Source organism: Acomys russatus, chromosome 20, assembly GCF_903995435.1.
Source record: "Acomys russatus chromosome 20, mAcoRus1.1, whole genome shotgun sequence".
Lineage (NCBI taxonomy): Eukaryota > Metazoa > Chordata > Mammalia > Rodentia > Muridae > Acomys > Acomys russatus.
In genome coordinates, this window is record NC_067156.1 from 22,447,977 (window position 1) to 22,473,896 (window position 25,920).

Here is a 25,920-nt window from a genome sequence, read left to right on the forward strand (position 1 = left end):
TCCTGGGCTGGCATTGTGGTTTAAATACCACATGCACACATGCATACACATGCAGATACACGCATACACACATGTGTACACGCGCACACGCGTGCACACACGCACACGCATACACACACGCACGGGCACGCATGCACACACACACACACACACACTTATATGTTGAAGGTCTGGCCTCTAGCCAGCGGCCCACATGATAGGTGACTATGCTGTGAAGTTAAAAATCTCAGCAATAGCTTAACCCATCTGTTAGTTTATAGCCCAACCACCTGCTAGAAGGTGGGGCCTAGCTGCAGGAAGCAGGACACTGGGGTGTGCCTTTTCAGTGACTATGGATATACCTGACCCAGACCTCTCCGTCCCCTCTTTCTTCTTCACTTCGCACCCCCCACCATCTTTAGCATGAAATCACCAGTCTGTCCCACCACACACTCCCGCTGCACGATGCTTCTAGCCGGGACCCAAAGCTATAGACCCAGCTAACCTTCAACTGAAATCTCTGAAACTATAAACCAAAATAAAGCTTCCCTCTTCTAGCTTAGAGGCATCCATGTGCAGAGGCTCTTTTTCTCAAAAGCTTAAAGAGCTCCATAGAAAGACACGACTCCACCATTATGTGGAGCATCAAGACTCGGTCTACCTACTCTACCCTGTCTGTGGTGTCAAAAAGGCTTGGATAGTGTATACCTCACTGCACGGAGGGAAAAAAACCATTGTCATAAATATATAACTAAATATACAGACCACTGGGGCATTTTATAATGAGATTATATCTTATTATTCAATTTTCTTCTGAGTTTCTTTCTCTCTCAGGGACAAAGTAATAAAATAGCTCCCCGAGATTAATAAGATAACGGTCCAGAAACATCAGCTGACCTGCTGCTACAGGCTACACACAGCCCAGGTCTAGCCCAGGTCTCAGACTCCCCATCTGGTCAGTACACATCAGTGTGCAGCATGAAGGAACACACACTTAGATGTTTAACTTGAAATTCAAAGCCCCACAGAAAACTCAGATCTGTATTCCCCAGCCATTTGGGCCTTGAGGTTTTGTTTGTGCTTTTGTTTGTTTGTTTGTTTGTTTGTAAAGATCTCTGCAGCCCGCCCCCTCTTCGTCATCTCTATTACTCTGTACCTCTTCGTCTAGTGTGCTGTTTCTCTGTTGTTTCAAGTAACTGGGGCACACTTGTGAGGTTCTCCACTTCCATGCCCCCTCACACCCTGGCAATGCCATCTTCTCTGTTCTGGCTGGCAAAGCCACACTCCTTCAGGATCAAAGCGAAGGAGAGAGAAACAACAGGAGAAGGTACCAGAGATCTGCTGGTTAAGGGTCCTCAGCTTAATTACTTTCCCAGGGGAGCACTCCAGTTTCTGTCCTGTAATCGAGGACACGATACGTCTTTGGTGGGCCACTGTGCAGATCGAATAAGCCATGCTTGGGAAAGCACCTGGCACCAAGGCGGGGACGCTGAGAACCAGGAAACCCGAGCGTGCCTATGGCTCACTCCTACGGAGCGGGCTCGGCTTCTCAGAACTCCCGTGAAGTTCCTGCAGCTCTTGCTTTTAAGGAGCTTAACACTAGACAAGGGGAAAGGCTGATTTTCAAAAGACTCCAATAAGGCGATAGCAATATGTAACAAAATACTTAATCAAAGATTTAATCAGTCTCCATTTCAGATTACTGGTCCCTCACAATAAAAAAAACAAGAGAATCAAAACATCAGACTTCAGCTCAGCCTTCTTGATAATTTAATTTTGAAACCTGATTGTCCCACATCACTCAGAGTGGTTTTTCCCCCTTCTTAAATCATAACTAGTTTTCTTAAAAGCTGCATGAACCACCCAGGAGTTTTGTAAGTCCTAAGATAGAAAAGACTGGAAGGGCTGTCTTCTTCCACTCATATACACAGCACAAGAGCCCCTGCAGAAACACACTACACCCTAAACACACACACACACACACACACTCACATGCTCACACACACTCACATGAGCATGCACACACACATGTGGATGCTCATATGAGCACACATTTACATACATGTGCTCTCACGCACACACTCATACACACCCTCTCCCTCTCACACAACACTCACATGAGCATGCACATACACACTCTCACACTCTCTCTCACACCACACACACACACACAGTAGTGCCTGGGACATGGCGCCTTTGCCTCCATCTCACAGCCTAAAAGTGTACTCCAGAACTATTCATTTTAGGATATCTCTAAATTACTTTAGCAAAGAAGCAGGTATATGATACTGCTTAAAAGGATGTTAGTTTGCCAAGTCTAGTCCCTGAACAGCCTACATTAGTGACCACCCAGCGATCAGAGGCGTGGCCTGCCTGACCTCTGCCTCTCTCCCACAGGTGGCATGAAGTTAGTGCTTATTACACACAAATAAATAGATTTCGGTTTCATTAAGCTTTACCAGGCATTTAGTATTACCCATGAAATCATAGCAGATTTAGCAAAGCATCCAATTCTGCAAAGGTTAGCTTTAATTGCATACTTGGAAAAAACTATATTTAATATGCAAAATCCAATAAAATAATTTCTAATAGTAATTCCCAGTAGACATAACATTTGCATTTAATAAACTTGAGAAATCAGGTGTGGCTACATTTGCAGAAGTCAACTACCTCCAGCATATGCTAAACAGCATGATTATAATTTTAATCATCTAAGCACTATTAAGACAGATGCCCTCACACTAGCCGCAGTCTGTTGACAAGGAGATGGATTTGAGCATGTTCTCTCTAGCCTTGGCAATACCACGACTGGAAAAACAGCACCAATACTAGATACTACTCATTGTTCTCAGAGTAAAAGTAAATACTATCTTCTTAAATATTTTATAATTATATTCTTATCTAAAGAAGAAGTCTGAAAACCTGAAGGTTAAACATTCACACATCAACTAAAACCTTCATACAAAATCAAAAGTACCTAGGAATAAATAAAACATATTTAGTCACCAAGTAAGTAAATACTGGATATCACATTCATAGGAAGTCCTGGCCATCTATGGTTGGCCATTCCTACTGGTTGTCTCCTGTCTCAGATTTAAGGCTTCAAAGTGGGTCATTAAAGAGAAGAATGAAGACGTGCCATACTGCGGTCTTGCAAACCCAACTTTCCTTTTAAGTGTCCTGTGGAAGCATTTCCTCAGGTAATGTCCTTTATCAGCTGACAGGGTACCCTCCGATCTCCTGGGTGGCATTCGGCACCCTGTTTGGCTTCTCTAGGCCTGGGGCTGCTTCTCTGCCTGAGAAATGCTGCATCTCTTTGAGGGCAGAGTGCTCAAAGCTGAGTCTTTGTAAAGGGCAGGGGATGCTAACACCATGAGCCTTGAGCACCATGGCTCTCCACTGAACCAGAAGGAACTTAAACAAAACAAATGCTTTTTCAAAATACAGGGCTCATTCCTGCTTTTAAGGCGGGCATTAAAGAAAGAGCAGAGATTGAAGAAATGGCAAACCAATGACTGGCCCAACTTGAGACTCACCCCATGGGAGAGAACCAACCCCCGACACTATCAACTAACAATGGTACTCTGCTCTGCTTGCAGACAGGAGCCTAGCATAACTGTCTTCTGAAAGGCTTCATCTAGCAGCTGATGGAAACAGATGCAGAGACCCACAGCCAAACAACAGGCCGAGCTGGGGGAGTCTTGTGGAAGAGTGGGAAGAAGGATTAAGGGAGCCAGAGGAGTCAAGGACACCACAAGAAGACCTACAGAGTCAACTAAACTAGGGCTCACAGAGACTGAACCACAAACCAAAGAGCTTGCATGGGCCAGACCTAGACCCCCTACACATATGTTGCAGATGTGCAGCTTGGTCATCATGTGAGTCCCCCAACAAAGGGAGCAGGGCTGCCTCTGACTATGCTGCCTGCCTTTCAATCGATCCCTTTCCCCTAGCTGGGCTCTCTTGTCTGGCCTCAGTGGGAGAAGATGTGCTCAGTCCTGCTATGACTTGAGGTGCCAGGGTGGGTTGGTACCCACGGGGGTCCTCTTCTTCTCTGAGAAGGAGAAGGGTGGGATAGGAAGGAGGGAGAGCGAAAGAGAGAGAGAGAGAGAGAGAGAGACAGAGACAGAGAGAGAGAGACAGAGAGAGCGCTAAGCACCCCGCTGCATGGCGGAGCCTCTCTAACAATGGAAAGCACAAGCCGTGGAGTCATGGGTCCCACTGCTTCCTAGCTGGGTTACCGGGGAAAGGTCCTGGGCCTCCCTAAGCCTCCATTTCCTCACTGTAGACAACATCACAGAAGGTGGAAATCATTAACTAAAACAATAGAGAGTATAAAACAATAAAGACATAACACTCAACAAAGCTAATGCATAATTAGCACTACTATAAGCAGGCTGTACATGCACGTAAGCTCGGTGTTTCGACGTTAGAGCAGGAAGGATACGTTGTGTTCACTGTGGGATCACCTGAATATTCCAACATCGCAACCAGTCAGTTACAATCCAGAATATCTGCTTTGTTTCACAATCATGGGACACCATTGAAAAGAACTGCTAATTAGAACAAAATGAAATCCTGAACGTAATAAATCCTACTGTGCTCCAAAAGCCCATAACTTTGCAGAGCTAATGGGGATGTTAAACACATTTAAAACTGGAAAATCATTTCTGTCAGGAGAGATTTATTTACACAGCACATTGGTACTGCTGGGGGTGGAGGCACATATTTCATTTTGCCCGTATGTAGGTAATTGAATTAAAAATGTATTTACATGCACATACCCCAAGGGCGGAAGAGGGGGATATCATTTACCTGTACCGATGTTTGTAACTTATGGACCCAAACTTGCTGAGTTTTCTTGACAATGAATTTGACTCTGTTTCTGGCATTCTAATTAATTTTAAAAAGAAAACCAAAGACTTGTAAATACAAGTATTTATACAACATTTGAATACAAAGCTATATACAGGAAACTATTTAATAGATATAGCCAAAATATTTTACTTATTCTACATACTAGGAGGAAATAAGTCAGCTATTATTTTAAGAAATTTGTTTTTGTTTTCCTTCAAGACAGGGTTTCTCTGTGTATCCTTAGCTACCCTGGAACTTACTCTGTAGACCAGGCTGGCCTCAAACTCAGAACTCAGAGAACTCAGAACCTGCCTCTGCTACCTCCCAGGTGCTGGGATTACAGCACCACTGCCACCTAGCTTTAAGGATTTATTTTTAAGTATGTGTGCATATTTGTGTGCAGGTGTCCATGGAGGTCTGAAGAGAGAGTGTCAAATACCCTGGATCTGGACTTAAAGGTGGCTCTGAGATGCCTGACATGAATTCTGGGAACTGAACTGAGGTCCTCTGACATGACAGCAAGCTCACTGAACAACTGAGCCATCTGTCCAGCCCAAGAACACACCCGGTGACTAAGCTCAAGACACCGCTCACTCTGGGATGCTCTGCACGTAAATATCCAATACTCATACCATATGAAGTTCTCTAGGAAATGATAATGCTGGTTCACCTTATTCTTTCTTATATTACCTTGGGAATTTTGTCACTATTCTAATTTACTCATGTGAGACGGTTGAAGGCTGCTAAGCACATCAGATGGTTCACTCCTTTTGTACAACACGGTCCAGCATCTCTCATTTCAGGGCATTTTCAACAGACACCACCATGGACAGATCCTGGGCCCAGAGCCAATGAATGTGGGAAAGTCTTAGGCTTCTGGGCTACTCCTCTCCCCTAACTGACTACTACAAACTATACAAAGATTGGTTTTTTTTGTTTGTTTGTTTTGTTTTGTTTTTTTTCTTTTGAGACAAAACCTCACTATGTAGCCCTGGTTGGCCTAGAACTCATTATATAGATCAGGCTGCCTGGAATGCACAGATATCTGCTTGCCTCTGTCTCCTGTGCTGGTGTTAGAACTTGTGCCTGGCAGGATGAACAGTCATTTTGTGATATCCCCAATACAAAGGAAACTGTTCCACACAAACAGTCCGGGAATAAAGGGGAAATCCAATCCCGAGTCAAGAAACAATGTGTTGTCAGCTAAAATTGTTGTTTTGTTTTGAACTTCAGAAGGATATGAAACAATATTAAAAACCCATAATAATGCACTAAGTGAGTGTGATGACACACGCCTATAATCCCAGCACGTGGGAGGCAGAGGCAAGAGGCTTACTTGGCCCTGAGACACTTCAAGGCATTTCAACTACAGCAAGTCACAGCAAAACACCGAATTTCAACCCGTGTCACACAGGTGCTCAGTGATTCTGAGATTTTTACATGAAGTTTCTTACAGTGTAAGCACAGATCTATCTGAACCTAAGTGTATACGCATATGAACACAAACACATATGTATACAGATGTGCATTAATGAAGCCGAGAGAACGAGGAGCTGAGTAAATTAGAGAAACATTTCCACAGTCACAGAGAGGAATACATGCTATGAAACATCAAACACCACCTTCATTTACTGCATCAGGGGACACAAATGTTCCGTTAACATACCTAAAAAATGTATGATGCTCGACACTGCACTTCCAGAGGTGCTTGCAAGCAGTTTTGCTTCGAGTTTCAAAAAAGAATGAGGTTTCATTACACTGAAAGAGACAGGGAGAGAACACCGATTACTGGCTGTAACACTCTTCAGATGGCAGAACAGAAACTCAGATAACAGAGATTAGTACCGAAATACAGCTATTTTTGGAGGGCTGCATTAAGTATTACTTTCCATGCTGGGCAGTAGTGGCACAGGCTGGTCTCTGTGAGGTCGAGCCTGGTCTGGAGAGTGAGTTCTAGGACAGCCAGAGCTACACAGTGAAACAACTGTGCCTCAAAAAAACAAAAAACAAACAAACAAATGAAAAACTCTTTTCCACTGGCTACCATTATGAAACCTAACTCTTACTTAAATCTCAGTGCAGTTGCCTTTCCTATCTCCTTCTGCATCATCTCATTACTATGGATAACTCAGACAATAGTACAGGAATCCTACAAGCCTGCTTGTCATGAGCAGTCACCATGTACACAAAACACTTACCATGGAATTCAATTCCTAATAAAGAGGGACATGCCCGCACATACAGTGCTTAACCCCTCTGCTTACAGAGGTGGGGAAATGACACTTAAACTCTGTCTGGAGAGTCCCATAAAGAGCCTCAGAGAGCGGCAACCTCCACTGCACTGAACTATTGGGTGAATAAAATTAAATTTTGTGATAGAGTGAGCATGTCACACAATAGTATTAAAAAAATGTAATTGCCATTTTAATCCAGTGGTTATTTGATACATAAGAAACTAAGAAAGCAGTAAAGGTAACTCTATTTTGTGGGGGAGGGGGATGCTATTTGAAATGACTAAATGGAAAATCGAAACAAAACAGAATGAATCTCGTAAGCTCTATAAGGTTACATATTGATAATTTAGCTTCAAATTTAAAAAATCAAACACCAGTCTCAATCACGGCAATCCTTATGGAATGAGTATTCTATGGATTCTAAGGAATCTAACACTGAATACATGAAATCCCTCCCAAACCCAGCTGGAATGACGCTGCCAGCCTGGGAGTGTGTGTGTAAAACGTGGGCCACCGGTTCACATCGCGGCAAAGCCAGCCCAGTACCACAACCTTAGGAGGTGAAGGAGAAGCTCAGGGAAGTTCTCAGGCTTTCTCTTTGGGTGTTACTATCTGTAGACAGCAAACGGGGAAAACAAGATAATGGACAATAAGGTCAGGCCAAGATATTAGGTTGAAACACCAACAGAATGAACTGGGCGGTGGCAGCACACGCCTTTAATCCCAGCACTCGGGAGGCAGAGGCAGGTTGATCTCTGTGAGTTCGAGGCCAGCCTTGTCTACAAAATGAGTCCAGGATAGCCAAGGCTACACAGAGAAACCCTGTTTCAAAAAAGCCAACCAAACAAACAAATAAACAAAACAAAAACAAATAAAAGAAAAAAAAAAACACCCACAGAATGCCAAGTGGGCCTGTAAGCACCAGGTGCCCCACTCAAAAGAGAGGTCACGTACCCTGACACAAGCACTGTCCCCGGAGAATGCATAAGATGGCCAGAAGAGATGGTGGGTGGTAAAAGTGAATCGCAAGATGACATTTGGCAGGTGGATCAAAATGAGCCAGGAAACAAGGTGTCAGAGGGATTGGGGAGAGACAGGGGGCACAGAAAGGCCAATGGGCTTCAGAGGCAGTTACTGCTTTCCACAGTGAGACTATCTGGTGACTTTTGTGTAAGACGTAGAATCATAAAATGACAACAAAATTCAGTGAATTTACGACACCTTTCACCTCAACACCGATAGGAACAGAGCTGGAGAAGAGCAGAGACTGGAGCAGGGCAAGAAAGCGCAGGCTCCCATGAAAAGACTAGAACGTTTAAGAGAGCAATCACTCTTACACACACACACACACACACACACACACCACAGGATTCCCACTGTCACTGTCACCAGTCCCTGTCTCCAGAGCTGGCCAACACTGGATTGCGCTAACTACATTGTCTTCTCTGGGTAACTCATTTCAAGGTTTGCCTGTGAGTGCATTCTACAGGGAATGGGACTATATCTCCCTGCACTTCTCCATAGTGGACACACCATGCATGGCAGTGCACCCTGGGCCTCACCCCCTGTGGAAACAGCCTCTGAAAACAAGCTCTCTAACACACATTTCAGCAAAAGCATCCAGCAAGAAGGTATTTAGGTACCCAAGTCAAGTTTTCAAAAACTTACACATAGAGTGCAGATCTCCAAAAGTACAGGGGAAGTTTAGAATTATTCGCTCTTTAAAATAAACTATATTTCCTCCTAATTTCAAACTTCCCCTGGATTGTTTTTTAAATTGTCCTTCAAGTGTCTGCATTATTTTGCTTTTCTTATTGAAAGCTGGTCAAAGGATACCTAATTCTTAATATATACTTTAATCTATCATCGCCAATGAAAAGATAAAAGGTACCTCAAATCCAAGTGGAATTTGGTTTTTCTCAACTTTTCTTGGGCACAGGCATATTAGAGAAACAGAGGAGCCTCCCACAGGCCTCCTAATTACCCCTGCCATGAACAAATTCAAGTACGAACTCATTCCCCATTTATAGAAGGCTTCAAACAAGCTGCCTATTTTCTGTTGTGTTACTGACAGATTGATTCGAATACCAAAGGAAGATTAATGCTTCTAAAACGAGAGCCAGGTATATTCCGAGTGCATTCTGTGTACTTTTGTCATGTACTGCTGGTGCCAATGAGCTGACAAGGCACTACGGACCATTTCAAAACAAACATGGTCATTCCCACATTTCCAGTCCTGTCACTCAGCAGCCAAACGGAAGAAAGCCACTATGAATGAGAGCTAAGGTACCCTACGCCAGCATCCAAGGCTTGCTAAACTACTCAAATACTGTTAAAGCCTCAGTCATCCGTGCCACAAGCAGTGCTGCTGGCTACATCTGTTCTCCTTAGTTACTACATTAACCAAGCTTAATATCTTAGCTATCTTGTAGCTAAGGCAGACTGTGGGTTCACTGTTCTTGGGGTCTCTGAGGAGAATCACGCTGGGACGTACTCTTGATTGCATTACCTCTAAGAATCCAGAATCTGTATTATATCCACAAACTCCCAACGGAGCACCTTTCATTTTCTTGGTCTCCTTGCTCACTGCTGCTGGATGTCTCTCTTGGTGGGCTTAAAGATGAGTGTGTGTGTGTGCGTGTGCGTGTGCGTGCACACATGCATGCATGAGACACACACACATGTGTGACTCCTTTGCTTCGCTTTTGCTCTTTATCTGACACCATTGACAGGCTCACTGAAGCAGTTTACACTACGTGGCACAGCCACTTAGGCGTCAGGAGCCACTCTGTTTTCAGTGTCTCTCAAGCCTTTGCTCTTGACACAAGAGCAGGTGTCACAGAGTCCGGTGCTCATCTGGCTTCTCCTTGTCTCTATGGAGACTGCGCCACAGGTGGGTGTTTGCCTTTTCTCATCACTCTGGAATTATGGGTACAAGCACATTCAAAATCCTATTCAACAATCCCCACATCCAAGGTCACCAGAAGTAAGTCAGGATATACGGCTTCGATGGCCAATGAGGTCATTTAGTGGGTATATGCTGATGACCTGACTCCAACCCCCAGAAAGGAGAGAACAGACCCCCAACAAGTTGTCCTCTGACTTCCACATGTGTACTCTGGCATACACGTGTCTCTGTCTCCACACATACACAAACACTCACATATAGATAGACATAAATAAATATAATTGTTAAAAGATATGCTGCATAGGCCACTGTAAAAACAAAAGAGATGTGTTTCTAAGGATGGTGAGCTACAGTCATTCCACAAATCCCTGCAGGCCTGTGGCAGAGAGACTTCCTACCCAGGCCTCACTGAGGAGTGGGAAGTTTTGCATTCAGTCTACTTAGGACTTATGAAAGTATTTTGTACTTTTACACTTATTTTAGGTGTGAAGTGGGGTGGGGCAGGGAAGCACAGTGACAAATGACAAATGACTATGATAACTTCCTTCTCTACTACTGATAAAACAAAGGCAAGTGAAGGCAGGCGTGGTGGCGCACGCCTTTGATCCCAGCACTCGGGAGGCAGAGGCAGGCGGATCGCTGTGAGTTCGAGGCCAGCCTGGTCTACAGAGTGAGTCCAGGACAGCCAAGGCTAACACAGAGAGACCCTGTCTCGAAAAATACAAAACACAAAACGAAGGCAAGTGGTGAAATGGGGAAATGTACACACTCTGCAGTTGGAAACTCACTCCAGACATACTGGATTTTAAGTATATGAGGGAAGTTCATCTTCTCAAATGCTTAGGGGTTGAACCACTGCTGTTTTAAACACTGAGTTGCCGGCAAGCATGAGACACCTGGCATGATGTTTGTTTTAGTGGCTTTCATCGTATTTTTCATTACTCTTCCCTCAAGGCAATCCAAGTTGAAACCTGATTTTTTTTTTTTTTAAATGCCACTTTTTTTTTTTTTCCTCAGAAAAAGAGAGTCAGGGAAAAAAAAATGTTAAAGCCCTACGTGTATCTCGCCTTATTCTTCCAAGCCACGCTTTGTCTCTTCATCTCATACCAGTCCCAATGGCTAATTCTCACTACACTAGTGGCTTAAGGCATGGGCAGACAGGCGTCTATGGTCAAAGAAGTATGGGGCATTCTGGGTAATCGCTCACAGTTTGAGGTGGCCCTGTGTACTATTAATGTCCACGAGACAAGGTCCTGGGATGTTTACCTAATTAATTTGGACAAAGAAACTGTGTCTTAAGAAAGTATATTTTAAGTACTCCAGTTTGAGAAGATGGAAAACACAAACACTCATCTCTATGTATGTACGCACATATGTTCACATCAGTTTTGAACACTTTTGAAAAATATATAGCATAACCTTTTCTTTGGATGTTGTTGTTTGCTTGTGTTTTGAGACAGGGCCTCACTACGTCACCCTGGTTAACAATTCTGCAGCCAAAGAAATAAAACAAGGGCCGGGAAGATAGCTGAGTGGGTAAGCTCAGCTGCAAACTGTTGGTAGCAAGCAGCTGAGTAACACTATTGCATTTGTTAAAGTGAGGGTAGCAACACCGGGCTAGACACGAGTTTTTTAATGGATTAACCCGTTTATTTACATTTAATGGGAGTTGATAGTCGTCACGCTAAAATATTTACTCCTTTTGAAAAAAAAATGGTTTGGTCTATTTTAATTTTAGAGAAAGTCAACATAAGAAGTAACAAATTAAGGAACCGTGGGCTGAAAGATGTAGGCTTCCCTCCAGAGCCGGCACAAGCTAGCCAAAGGCAAGGGTGGGTGGCGGCGGGACAGCGTGATCTCGTAGGAGGCTACGTCAGGGGCCAAGACAGCACAAGTGAGCAGCTCAGACTGGGTGCTCATCTCATACCAGTCTTGGACTAGGCAGTTTCAGTCTACTATGGCTTCTATAGGTAGATGTTACCATATATATATCCCCCCATCCCTCCCTGACCCCCACCCGCACCCTTGTGGGGAGCCAGTGCTAAATTCTGCCATGTTAGAAAGCCCGTGTTTAGGCTGCACGCTGTGACCTTTGAGTTGTAGACCTTTGCAGAAGGAGGTCTTGTGTTCTAAGCTATCCTTGAACTATTTACCTTTGAAAGAAGTAGGGAAGTCCCTACTGGGAACCACCCAGAGGACCAAGGAAGTTCTTACGGGGAACTACTCAGGCCATTGTATTCTTGCCTGGGGGCTAGTGAGAGAGGGATTAGAATAGATCCTATTGACCTTGCTATACTTATTCTTACTCGTCTGCATTAAAGAGAGTCTTGATCAGAAATTTCCAGACTTGGCTCATTATTTCTTGCATCTCTGTAGCCCACTTTCAATCCCCACTCCCTCTTTCAGGTGAACCCTGGTTCGATTTGTCCCACGGGCCAGGACACATCACACCCTCCACTCCAACTTACAGGTAAGGGACATAGGTGAAACAGTAATGGGGAGCTTCTCAAAGTTAGCTAGTGAGTAGCGAGCGGACTTGAACTTAAGTCATGTTACCTGAGCACAACCCCAGCAGTTCGCCATTAATTATGAAAGACTCGAACAAAAATATTACAAGGCATCAGGGCCTAAATATTACCAAGAGGGCCACACTTCATAATCTGTATTTCAGGTACTTTCATATTGTGGGTCAAAGTGCAAAACTGTGTAACTCTGACAGGAGACTGGAGATAGGGAGGAACATGCGGAAATGTCAAACAGAAAGCGCACATAGGCACTTACCCTTTGGCTGAACAATCCTATTCCAAAGAATGGATGCCTCACGGCCACTCCAAACACACAGATGGACAGTTACTCGGTGAAGGAACACAAAATATTTTTTAAATGCCTGAGCACCGAAGCACAAGCAGTGAGGTGGATACATTATGGGACTCACACCCACTGAAGCTTATGAGGATGAGGGAAAGGTGAGGCTCAGCAGGAGAGTACTTGTGTAGCATACACAAGGCCTGGGCTCCACCTCAGCATCACAGAAGAAAAACGAAAAGAAACAGAAAGTTCCTGATGGACTGATAACAGAGTTACGTCTAAGAGAAAAATAAGGAGCAAAGTAAAATACCTTTATACGTGCAACCTTCAAGTTAAGAGAGAATATTGTGTAGGCACATGCACACACAAGCACACCACACACACACACACACACACACACACACACACACACACACACACACTTTTCTTTAAAAAAAAAAACATGGGGAAAACAAACTAGAAAGCATTAAAATTCAATAGCTTCAAAGAAAGGTGAGAAAAGTTCTGAAGGAGTATGGGAGTTTGAGAAGCTCCTCTGAGCAAACCTTCCTGTACAGTGTCAACTGTTAGAAGAATGCTAACCTTCCACACATTTAAAACATAGGCTTAAACAAGCAAGAATGTAAGGCAGAAGGAGCCATAACTGGAAATAAATAAACCTAATTCGATTTGAGGGGAATATACAAGCACAGCAATGAACAAGGAAGAAAGGAATGAAGGGAGGGAGGGGGAGCCAAGTAAACTGTGAACACAAGACAGCCTAGGTCCTTGCACATGGGTGAAAGAACTGCAATGTTGGTGTTTTGACCAAAGCAACTCTAGAACTACTTGACGTGTAATGTAGAATTAAGCAAATGACTAAATGTGCAGATACTGGAAGCAAAGGTTCTAATGGCCAAACAAGGGCACGAGGACAGTAAGGAGGAGGCCTGTATAATGCAAGCTCATAATTTCTAAATGACATACACGTATATGCACATCTGTGTACATTTATAGCTCATGTATGTGCATTCTGGGCAGTGTCTATATGCATGCTTGCATAGACTCTCTAGTTTTGGACACTGAAAAGCTCAGGCAGAAAAGTTATCAAGGAGTAATAATCACCCCTTTCTTCAAGATCTGGACTATTTCCGACTGCAAGGAACCATGGATCTTTAGAGAGGCGGCTGGTCCTAAGCTGGGGGCAAAACTGATACAAGAAGAATCTAAATGTCACAGCACACTGGGGAAAAGTGCTATAATAATGATGGGGACAGATCTAAGGAGCGCAGAGGCCAAGCTAGGGACTCCCACTAATCAAATCTAGGAATCTCTGAACATCAAAACCTCTAGGTGCGGGGATGTACCATAAATCATTGAGGGGAGAAGATTAATAAATCTGTGTCAAACCAGATGACTAAATGAAAGGGAGAGAGGGTCGGGCTCCTGCCTACAGGGAATGCTGAGGTCTGAGAAGTAACGTGGAGGGAATGGGAAAGCAAGAAGACCGGCAGCACCATGAAGACCGGCATCCCCATGAAGACCGGCATCCCCATGAAGACTGGCATCCCCATGAAGACTGGCAGCACCATGAAGACTGGCATCCCCATGAAGACCGGCATCCCCATGAAGACTGGCAGCACCATGAAGACCGGCATCCTCATCACTGTCATAAAGAACTGGCTTAGATGAAAATTCCTGGTGAGTACTAAGTTTACAGGAAAACTCCGACAAGAGGAGACCTGCCTGCTCTGATTTATCATGTGTTCCTGCAGAATACTTAATTCCTAGCATGGGGGTGAGGTTACCCCCATCAGGAATTATACATTGGAGAAATCAGATGGTATCGTAGCCGGGAGATGAAACATTAACAGACAAGAAGGGCCATCAGATGGTCACGATGTGTCTCCTTGCCAACCTGACTAGATAGCCAGGAATGCACAATGCAGTCTAACCACAAAACAGCACAGAAGCAAGGAAGACAGCGCTCTGCTTGACTATGGCAGGGCAAGACAGTGTTTAAAACATACATTTCATAAAAGATAAAGAAATGCTATGAAAATACCCCAGAATGAAGGGAGCGAACCCAAAGCCTGCCACATGGGGGGAAGGCATGGAGCATGGAGGATATTATCAGGTCAAGTAGCACAATGAGAAAATTTACAGTAACTATGCAGTAAGTGAGATACAGTCACTATGTGGAAGAACTCCATGTATGTAAACCAACTACTCCTGGCCAGCATTGCTTCAGGTGAACGCTCTCCCAAGCTCTGCCAGTAGGCCTAATTACTCTTGGTTGTGTTGCCAGGAACCTTTTGGTCTTACACCCTGCAATGCTAAACTTAGCTGAGTTTAGTATCACGGTGCATTGTACATAAAGCACTCCCAGGATCATTTACTCGTTCTTTCTCATAGCCCACAAGTTTGTATTCTAAATGCCAGGTTACGAGCTTGGTGTTAGGAACTGTGCCTTCTCGCTGTTGCTCGAGCCGAAAAAACTGGTTCTGAATTCTTCCCCAAATTTCATCAAAACTAGCATACCAGGATATGCTAAGGAGTCTCAACTTCATATATTATGGTGATCCTGGTCCTGAACTCTAAACTCCTACAGTCTGGTTTTTATTCAGTATCTCTAGTTAGATGCCTGGAAGAAATCCCACACTTCACTCATGCCGAGGAGGGTTGCTGGGCCTCCTCTCACACAGGCGCTACCCACACAGCCTTCCTGCCTGTCTGAAGAGGGCTGCATCTCTCCTGCCTCTCAAGCCAAGCACTGCTAAGGACCCAGGACTCTTCTTTCTCCCCACATCCAAAGCACCTCGGTGGTTAAGTGTAGAACTAGAGCCCCTACGTACTCCAACTGCGCGAGAAGGCCGCCATCTCCTGCCTTCGCTGCTGATGGAAGATTAAAGGCACAAACACCCCCAGACTTAAGAAGGCCTTCCATTGCCAGGCCACTTACCACTTACAGACAGCCTGACCAACACAGTCAAGTGAGAAACAGCAATAACAGAAGCAGGTGTGTAGTGAGAATTTTAGTTGCTTATAAAACAAAACCCAGGGGCTGGAGAGATGGCTCAGAGGTTAACAGCACTGGCTGCTCTTCCAAAGGTCCTGAGTTCAATTCCCAGCAACCACATGGTGGCTCACAACCATCTATAATAAGATCTGGTGCCTTCTTCAGGTGTGCAGGAATATACATGCAGGCAAAAACTGTATACATAATAAATCTTTTTTAAAAGAATATTTTTTTTTTTAAATCAAAAAATTTAAGTCTCTTTTAAAAGAACCAGTTATGTTGTGTGAATATGTTTTTGTTTTCATCCCAGGTGTGGGATATGGGGCTGCTTCAGACTGTCCTAAGCAGTTAACTATGGTTTGTTTCCTGCTTTAGGAAGGCCATGGATTTGCTAGCTGCAGATAGTTTGGTGTTTGGAATTCTGAGGACTCTTCAGAGGGTAAAAATTGCCACAGCCCCCAGAGAAGTGGCAGCTGCTGCTCCCATTGCTGCTACTCCGCTGTTGCTGCTCCTGCTCCTCCTGCTGCTGCTCCCCCTGCTGCTTCTACTCCCCCTGCTGCTGCTGCTCCTCCTGCTGCTGCTCCCCCTGCTGCTTCTGCTCCCCCTGCTCCTGCTGCTCCCCCTGCTGCTTCTGCTCCCCCTGCTGCTGCTCCCCTGCTGCTGCTGCTGCTCCTCCTGCTGCTGCTGCTCCCCCTGCTGCTTCTGCTCCCCCTGCTGCTGCTCCCCTGCTCCTGCTGCTCCCCCTGCTGATGCTGCTCCCCCTGCTGCTGCTGCTCCCTGCTGCTGCTTTTGCTGGTTGCTGATTGCTATTTGCTGTTGCTTGTTAGAGATATCCTGATGACAAAGGTCAAACTTGCCCTAGAAAACTCGATGCCCCTAATCAGCAGGAAGTAGTCTAAAACGATCTATGCCCCCTTTCCTCTCTACCATTCCTTCCCTCCTAGTACTGGTAGGTAGGAAGGGATTGGGGTAGAGAAGGGTGGTAGGTAAAAGAACCCAATAAAGTCACCTAAAAGTTCCGTTACATAAGTGACCTATCTTCATAAAAAATTATGTCATTAGAGAGGTATCTAATTTATAAGAATTATATTCCAAACTCATGGCTATTGAGTATGGGGGCTCATACCTGTAATCCTAGTTGCTCAGAAGCTGAGGTGGAAGGATTGTTAGGAGTTTGAGGCCAGCCTGGCCTACAGATTGAGACGTTGTCTCCAAACTGAAAAAGAAAGAGAAGAGAAAAGGCAAGGGAACAGTAGAGAGATGCCTCAGTGCTGCCTTGTGTTCGGTCCGTAGCACCCTCGGCAGGCAGCTCACACACACACACACACACACACACACACACACACACACACACACGGCAGGCAGATCACACCCACACATGGCAGGCAGCTCACACCCACACACTGCAGGCAGCTCAAGCCTCCTGTAACTCCAGCTCCAGGGATATCTAATGCCCTCTGCTGCACTCACATGTGCACATACCCACACACAACCATATACAAATACACACAATTAAAAATAAAATAACACAAAACAAAACCAGTCAGAAAACATAATAGAAAGCGTACATTTGCGATAGCAGAACAAAGCAGTAAAACACATAGAAAGAGGACTTACAAAACTCCAAGCAGGCACGGGTATACCAATATAACAAGAAAAGAAATACCAATATAACGAGAAAGGAAATCTTTATGACACAATACTAAGTGCAAAAGCACACACACGCTGAGCATGGTGCCTGCCTATAATCCCAGCACTTCAGAGGCAGAAGCAAGAATCATCATGATTCCACTGTATCTCAAAAACAACTAAAAAAGGATGTACACAACCATATGGGGGTATGTCTCTTTATAAGTATATATAAACATACATAAACACATGATACATCCACAGTAGCAGGCAAAAGAAAGTCTATAAGCAATCATACTAAAATGTTAATGATCATTACCTCTACATTCTAGGATTGGATTTTCCCTATCTTCTACCATTATTATGCAAAACCTTTATGCAAAGTTTATATTTTCTGTGCGGTGCAATCTAAACCACAGTGCACTTTGAAGTGCATACAATGCGTGAAAGTATCTCTGAACTTGGCCTCAAAGCACTCAGCACTCGGAGTTAAGTCTCTTTAACCAGACCAGCCGACCAGAAAACCAGCAGAGTAAGCATTTCAGCCATTTTTCCAGCTGAATGAGATTACTGTTCCAGGTGATGGGCTTTAAGGGGCTTTTTAATTCAATCTGTGATTACAGTTAGGCCTCCTCCGTAATAATCAACTTAATTCTGCCATTATGCAAATCACTGCCTCACAGAGAAGGACCCCAGTGGAGAAAGAAGAAGGAAAAAATAGCCCTGCAAGGAAGAACACTCAGCAAATAGAATGTTTTGGTTAAATTACTGTGCCTATTTAATAACAAATTCAGGATGAGGTGTGGCGTTGTGCACCTGTAATCTCCTCAGCTGGGAAGCAGGGGAGAGTAATCAGGAATCCAAGGTCATACAGCCAGCCTGGGCTATAAAGAGGAAAACCCTCTGTGGTGACTGAGCAGTTTTGGCGCCTTATTTAAAGGTCACTGACCTCTGCAGGCTTCAAGGAGCCAGGACAGTGGGAAGGGAATGACTCAGGCCCCTGCCAGCATCCATTGCATCTGAAAGCTAGGAAGGGCACAGGCTGAGTGAAGTGCGGAAGGAAACCAACTGGAAGTGATGCAATGACATCAGCCTTGTTGCCCTCAGTTTTAGCTGGTAGTTAAGATGTTTAAGAAGCTGAGAGCTCAGGGTACTGGTGGTGGCTCTAGCAATTTCTTCTCCTGTGACAACAGAAGAAATTGTAACGCATTGCAGTGATAACATACACGTAGCTTTAAAAAAAAAAAAAAAAGGAACTCAGGCCTAAGGGGAAGGATGTTGTGAACAACAGGAGTTCTCCCACAGGAGTCCTAGCACCACAGCAGCACCTCCTCCCAAACATTATTTTTAACGCATTTACTATATGGGATTCTTTGCAATAAAGCATGTGAACCCTGTGGCAAAAGAGGGAGAAAACTACAAAATCCAACTAACTTCTCTACTTCTCAAATGACGTTAATCTGCACATACATACATTGGTGTGTCTTTTCAGTCTGACATATCTCAATAGGAGTTAGAAACGAAGTGAAAATTTCCACGCCCCCTCAAAAGAAACTATACAATTAAAAGCTTATATAACTTGGGGGCCGCCATTGTTTGAAAAAGTCTGAAATCTCCCATCCTTACAAATTCACCTTAAAACCCAATTTAAATTTCATCAATAATAAGAACCAACTCTTTCCACCACCACCCCCCCCAGAGCAGTGGGTCTCAACCCCTTAAGGTTGAACAACCCTTTCACAGGGGTTCCCTAAGACCACTGGAAAACACAGATATTAGGATATAGCAGTAGCAAGATTACAGTTATGAAGTAACGGCAAAAATAACTTTATGGTCACCACAACATGAGGACTGTATTACAGGGTTGGGTCATTAGGAAGGTTGGGGACCACTCCCTAGAGGAAGAACAGACAGTATCAGTTTCAGACACTGCAGTACACCTCTCAAGTCAGTTTATTAGTCACTTATCAGCTATGAAGGAGGAGTGTCAACACGTGAGATGCTCTGCTACATACCACGTTCCCCACATGCGGGGCTGCTACACTGTGCTGACAGCTCTCCGCGCTGTCATATAAGCACTGGCTTACACCTAAAATCTTTCTAGCACCAAAACAAGGTCAATACAGAGCTTGTTGTGGTAGCACACACCTGTATTCCCAGTGCTTGGGGGAGAGGGGGAACGGAGAGGCAAGAGGACTACTGTGAGTTCAAGGCTACCCTGAGCTACACAGTAAGAGGACAAACAAGAAAACATACCAAGAGCCTGTCTGAAAAAGAAGTTATGAAAAGGAGCAAAAGGAGTCAGTTCAATTCCACACTTAGTTTTACTCTGCATGAGGTTAAAACAAAAAGAGGCAGAGGGATGTATTCTGTGTTGCATCATCTTTTCGCCCACTCATCCTACATGGGTCACGCCAACAGCACAAAAGGCAGCATTATCTCCACAGACAGATCGAAAGGAATCTTCCACACCCTTGCCCTCTTTGGCCAGCTTCTAAAAGTGACTTGTGAAGGTGTGAAAGCAGAGCCACACCTGCACACTGCACCCTCTGCCGTGAGGTGGGCAGGGCCCGCCCCTCCACTTCCGGTCTCCCTCAAAAGCATCCAGAATTTCCACCGGGCTCCTTTCATCACGCTCAGTTCATCATGCTCAGCAAGTTGAGAACAGCTGACACCCAATAGGTTGTTTTGTGTACTGTCGAGCAAAATGAAGATGCATTTCTGCAGCTCCACGCCCTTCAGATCTCGCGGAATCCTGCCTTCGCAGGCAGGGTGGAAAAGCACCACGCAGAGATGGCACAGATCTCCCTGTTCTCCCTCCGCCTAGAAGGCTTCAATTCCTCTTGCTAACAGGAACATGGCATTCTCCCATCACCATCTCGCTCCTTTCTTTCCCTCCCACAGAAATGTGTGTGTGGCACAGTCAACCTGGTTCCATGTGGCTGCAGCTGGAGAAAGTGTGACAGCTTCACTTTGCAAGTGAACTTCTTAAGTTACTAATGAGCAGATGAGACCCCTCTCCCTTCCCAGTCAAGCTGGATGCTCGCAAAAACAAAACAAAACAAACAAAACAAAACCAAAAAACCACAACAACTTACATCTTTCCCCAAGACTCTCAGTTCAAACTGGGTTTCCTTGAAGTGCACCTTTGTAATCCGAGGCCTGAAAAACAAACAGAGCAGACAGTTGTGCTTGCTGTTTTCAGGACGCGTCATACTTCATAAATTCTGAAAGTCATCTGGCAGAAAAAGAGAGAAATACACACTCTTTTACGCACTGTCGAGGACCCTGCAGAGAATCCCTGGATGGCCTCCACTCTGGACATCCTCCCTGTTTCTCCACTAATGCACAAACAAGCTTGGAATCCCCAGGCCTTGTGGGTACCACCTTCCAGACATACACGGGGCCACACTTCTCCAATCTCTCCACTCATTCCCCAGTTAGAGCTGAAAGGCTAGTTAGTCCCACAGACACGGTCCACCAGCACACAGGAGGCCAGGTGGGAAATTTCTACACAGTTCCGTAGACGTGAGAGGCCAGAATTACCACAGCTAAAAGTTACAAGGAAGAAACATGCCAATTCTATTCACGTATCTACTCACTACTGAAATGACATGAGTTCTTTCTCCCCCAAACCCGTTAGCATACAAGCCAGCGCCCCCAAAGTGCAGCAATGTATACAGTACACAACTTTAACACTAACTGTCCCCAAGTCACACCTACCAGAAATATTTCCCCACTTGCTTTTTGTTCTTGTAGACAACAACGCCCACTGGAGTTAATCCTAAGAAGTACTCGGACTTGTTTTCTCCCTGGAAAAAACAAACACACATATTCCTCAAACCATTATGTTATTCATAACAAAGCTCCTGGTAAAAACTATAATTGGCCATACCAAAAAAAAATGTGTTGGATTAATATTGGATTTAGGTTTTGAAAGAAATCAAATAAACAAAAAACAAAAACTGGCTAAACTAATAGTAGCTAATGTGAAGCTCTCCCCCTCCCCTATCCGTAAGAACATTATTCTTAGCGTCAATCTACACTCGTAACTTCTGCTCATCAAAAGGAACACTGACCGACAGTCGGTCCAATGTTGCTTATGCACTGGTGCTTAAGCCCCGGTGGAATCACCATGCAGCTTAAAATACAGATGAGGACAAGACACCAAATCAGTTCCCTGGACTCTCCAGTAAAGAAGGCAAAGTGTCAAACACATGCAGGGACTTCCAACACTTTTGTAACCACACCCTGAAACCCACCGGCTTCCGTCAAAGGCACTTTTAAGTGGTTTGTCTTGGTTTTGCTCTGCGGTGTGCTTAAAGCTGAGACCCAATTTACTCTGAGAAATTTAAGGCAGGTGCCTGCAGACAGAGGCTCTGGTTTCCTGAGGTCTATCACAGCCCTCCCTACCTCCACTGGTAACTTTAAGACTGTCCAAAAACGGGCAAGTGTGACCTCGTCTCACAAATGCTGGAGAACTTTCATTGCCAGGCAATGACAAATCTCAAATAATAAGATAAGATCTCGAAATGACAGGGCCACAGGCCACATTGGGAACCAAGGACATGCACAGAGCTGTCTGCTGAATGGCCTGCAAGCAGAGGACAACTGTTCTGGAAAAACCCGGTCGCTGCCAAGTCCCATCTGCAGAAATGCATCCTCAGAAGGAAGACCTAACAGACGCAGGTCATTTCCCATAGATTCTCACCACTGCCCTCCCAACATGGAAAACTTGATCACAAATCAAAATAAACATTATAGACTCTGAAGCATTTTACAGAAGCCTCTATAAATTTCCTAGGAGGTGCATTTTTTCAAAAACACCCAAAACCCTACCAAGATTAAACGGGCTGGGGGAGTTGGCAGGCGTGTGTGTGTGTGTGTGTGTGTGTGTGTGTGAGAGAGAGACAACCACTTCATGGAGTTTTGTAGATCTCTTTCTTCCTTCTCCCCTTCCTACTTTCCTTGCTTACTAGGCAGCCTGGGCTGGTCTCAAGTGTGAGATGGTCCTGCCTCCACCTGGGACTACAGCAACGCGATTACGGGACCCTGCTACCCAGATCTCAGAAGTACTCTCAAAGCGGGCAGCGCTTCACTCTCCTATGAGACCAGCATCTAATATCAGGGAACTTCTGGCTCCTCCGCGTTTGAAACATCCACTGACACACTAAATGTGTACTCAAGGATGTTTCTAACTCTAAAAGTAGCGTGAATCAGGGACAGTGGCAGGTGCCCGGAATTCCAGCACTCCACAGGGAAAGACAAGTCTGAGCTGGTCTACACAGCAAGACCCTGAGTGACTGACTCAGAGGACACTCAGGATCCGCAGACACACTATAGGATGAATGCTGCAGTGAAAGTGACAGTGGCAGTCAGAGAGAAATGTCTGCAAGGGATGAACCCCTGATGCAAATCTGACGGCTTCCATAGCGACTGAAGAAAACTGGCAGAAGTACCTCTATGGACACAATCACTCTCCTGTTGACAGGAAACTGTCCACTCCCAACACAGATCCACCAACCTCTAAACCAGAACTGTTGCCCAACACCTACTTTACCTGGCAAGACCTTCTTTTCTTTTCTTCTGCCATAAAAATCTAATTTTAGAAAACCTTCCCGTTTTCTGTTTAATACCATCAATTACTGGCTGGTTTTAAACCGTTTTGACATTTAGCTAAGCCCTTTGGAACTGTTACGCAGACTGTGTTTGCAGAGCCCATTAATTGTTTTCTACACATGGAAATATAATCCCAGACTTCTATGCAGAACTCATTAGGGTCTAATCCCCTATAAGAGCTGCCTTGAGTCTGAAAAACACAGGAGGGGGTATCAGCTGCTTGCTAAACAAGAGGACTGCCGCTTCCCCTCAGGGACTTTCTCTGACTTTTTAACAAAAAAAAAAAAAAAAAAAAAAAAAAAAAAAAAAAAAAAAAAATGTCATCCGCTTAAAATATTTTGCGTTAATTAAATGTTACTCACATAGACAGGGTGGAGGTCAACACCGTACATCTCCAGGGCTTTGGCAGTCCTCAAGTAATTCAGCTCAGCTTCACCAGGCGCCTGGCCCCTACACCCAGAATAAGAGCAGCACCTTATTTTACTGACAGCTACTCCGCTTACAGAGAAGGACACTTCACTGTGTTCACTGGAAACACGAGCAATACTCTGAGCAAATGCAAATGATAATGCTTGGTACTTCAGGAAGAGCTTGGCCTTCTGGGTAACAAGAAGGTAATATTTATATTAAGTTAATTTCATTTACCAAACCTGTTTCTGCTCATTACAGTCTAGTCCTAAATTCTCAGTATATTTAAAAAGTCTCAGTTTCAATACTCTCCCAGGGAGATTACTGAGCATATAAGCATTCAAATGAAGAAGCAGCCACTTCCCAAGGATCGAAATGTCTCCACGCACCAGCACCAGCAGCCGTGCATCAAGACCAACTGGAGCTGGCTCTACACCAGGCAAGGAGTGGAAGGGCCCCCTACCCAGCAGGGGTCACGCCAGCAGCTCCTGAGCACAGGTGTGGTTTGGAAACACTTAGTTAACATACAGCAACTGTGAAGTGCTTGGCGGTTTCATAATTAAGTAAGAAAATCTTCCTAAGGCCTTTCACTGGTGGTAACACCCAGAAAACACCATTTGCTCTTAATGAGGGTGAGCATCTGCCAGGAATCTCCACGGATGAACTGTGTGTGTGTGTGTGTGTGTGTGTGTGTGTGTAAGTGGGAGGTGACGGCTAACAAAAGATAAAAACCTAGAATGTCTAAAAATTGAGAAGTGCTCTCTGATGCACTCTGTCACTTCAGCCACCGTGCACTTGGACGAAAGCCTGGGAGAGTGCCACAAGAAAACTACCAAACTCTCTTCATGCTTTATTCCTAGGCAAACAATATGGATAACTGGCCACACTGGCACATAAAACACGTACAAGGGCCTTTATCCAAAGCCTCATAATTACAAAACACAGCTATACTTTGAAACTCCTAGTGGAATTAGTATTCGCAGGCAGTGCCCAACACGTTGGCCTTTATAATGTGTAACAAGCTCTCTCTTGTCAGCATCCACTTCAGCAAAACCTCACGGCGAAGGACGCTATTTTCAGGCAGGAGGGCTTTCCAGCGCATGCTAGCCCACGATGGAGAGCCGGCTCCTCTGACTGCCTTTCAGCATTTGACTTCTGCAGCTGACCACGGAGGCAGATCCATTCAGCAAACATTCTTGCTGAGCAGATTAATTCTACATTTTTTTCCCCCTTAACTATAACAGATCTGAATCGAAGTCTTTTCAAACGGGAATGTTACACAAGAAGCAAAAGAGACGAAGTTAAGCAGTATGGAGGATTTAACCAAAATAGCTATAATTAAATTATAACTTCAGTGTTTGGGGCCAGTAGCCGAAAAATCTTCCCAGGGGAGCACGTGCACTCTCCAGGTGAATGCAGGATGAACATACGCCCGCAGAAGCTCCAACCAGTGTCGCCATGAGCACAGCTCACTGCTATGGCCTACCTAGGAGTTTTGCTTCTAATTCTAAAGACTTACGTACTTACTACAGGGTAAATCTCAAATACACATAGGCACGTTTAGCTATTTTCATACAGTTAAATGTCTTATACATTATAAGATTTCACAAGATACTAGTGATGGGAGGGAAACTGTAAGCCCAGCTCTTACAGTGAATCTACTTATGTAAAATCATAATACCTAAACCTATACAAAGTCAATTTTCTCTGTGGGAATTATGAGATGAGAGGTCAGGGGTCATTTACCAGCAAACGGTGGCAACTTTAGGTACTGGGTTTATTGTCTCCTTTATACTATTTAGATACCTGGGATTTTCAATGAGCATTTACTGTTATGAAAGAAGAAAAAGAAAAGGAGTTTATCGCAGGAAGCATTTAGCCACCACTGATGAGGGCTGGTGCATCACAAAGCGGGGTCCTACATTAGAGTCTTGTGGATCCTTTCTATGGCCTCTTCCAGGTCTTCCTTCTGATCAGGAACAAACCGGTACTCAGACACATACCCCGCAGTATGTTTATATGGGTCGTGATCTCCAAGCTCAGCTGAAAAAGAAAACATAATTTTACTCATAATGTTTCCTTTCCTGTAATTATCACAGGTAAGGATATTTGTGGGAAATGCTTCTAAAAATACAGGAATGGTATTTTTCTATCACGCTTAAACGTTGTTCTTCAAATGCCTTGTCAATAAAATGACGTAGCTAAGAGAGCTATTAAATAACTTCACTAAAACATTACTTAAAAAAAAAAAAACTTCACAAAGACATGTGGGGTGTAAACAAATTAGGAGTCAGAAAATAAAGTCTATGTTTTTACTTTCCCATCATCTTATCCCACTATGATAAGTCTATCATCATCTATTTCAATTATTCTTATCAGTATATATGAAATTCAATGAGTGTGCACATCTTAAGTTCTAGGTTACATATTCTAGGAGTCTAGATATGGCCCCATATATCCTCCCAGGCAATAAAACCAAG

General features: G+C 44.4%; 1 protein-coding gene across 1 annotated transcript in view; it reads right to left on the reverse strand.

Annotated features, from left to right (window-relative positions):
- Positions 1 to 25,920, reverse strand: part of Epb41l4a (erythrocyte membrane protein band 4.1 like 4A) — a 205,800-nt gene that overhangs the window by 55,638 nt on the left and 124,242 nt on the right. Inside the window, exons 6-11 of the mRNA XM_051163853.1 lie at positions 25,363 to 25,483; positions 23,395 to 23,482; positions 21,137 to 21,225; positions 20,512 to 20,575; positions 6,503 to 6,594; positions 4,795 to 4,872 (exon numbers count right to left, since the gene is read on the reverse strand). Coding sequence (XP_051019810.1) covers positions 4,795 to 4,872; positions 6,503 to 6,594; positions 20,512 to 20,575; positions 21,137 to 21,225; positions 23,395 to 23,482; positions 25,363 to 25,483 — 532 coding nt within the window. The remainder of the gene's footprint in view (positions 1 to 4,794; positions 4,873 to 6,502; positions 6,595 to 20,511; positions 20,576 to 21,136; positions 21,226 to 23,394; positions 23,483 to 25,362; positions 25,484 to 25,920) is intronic.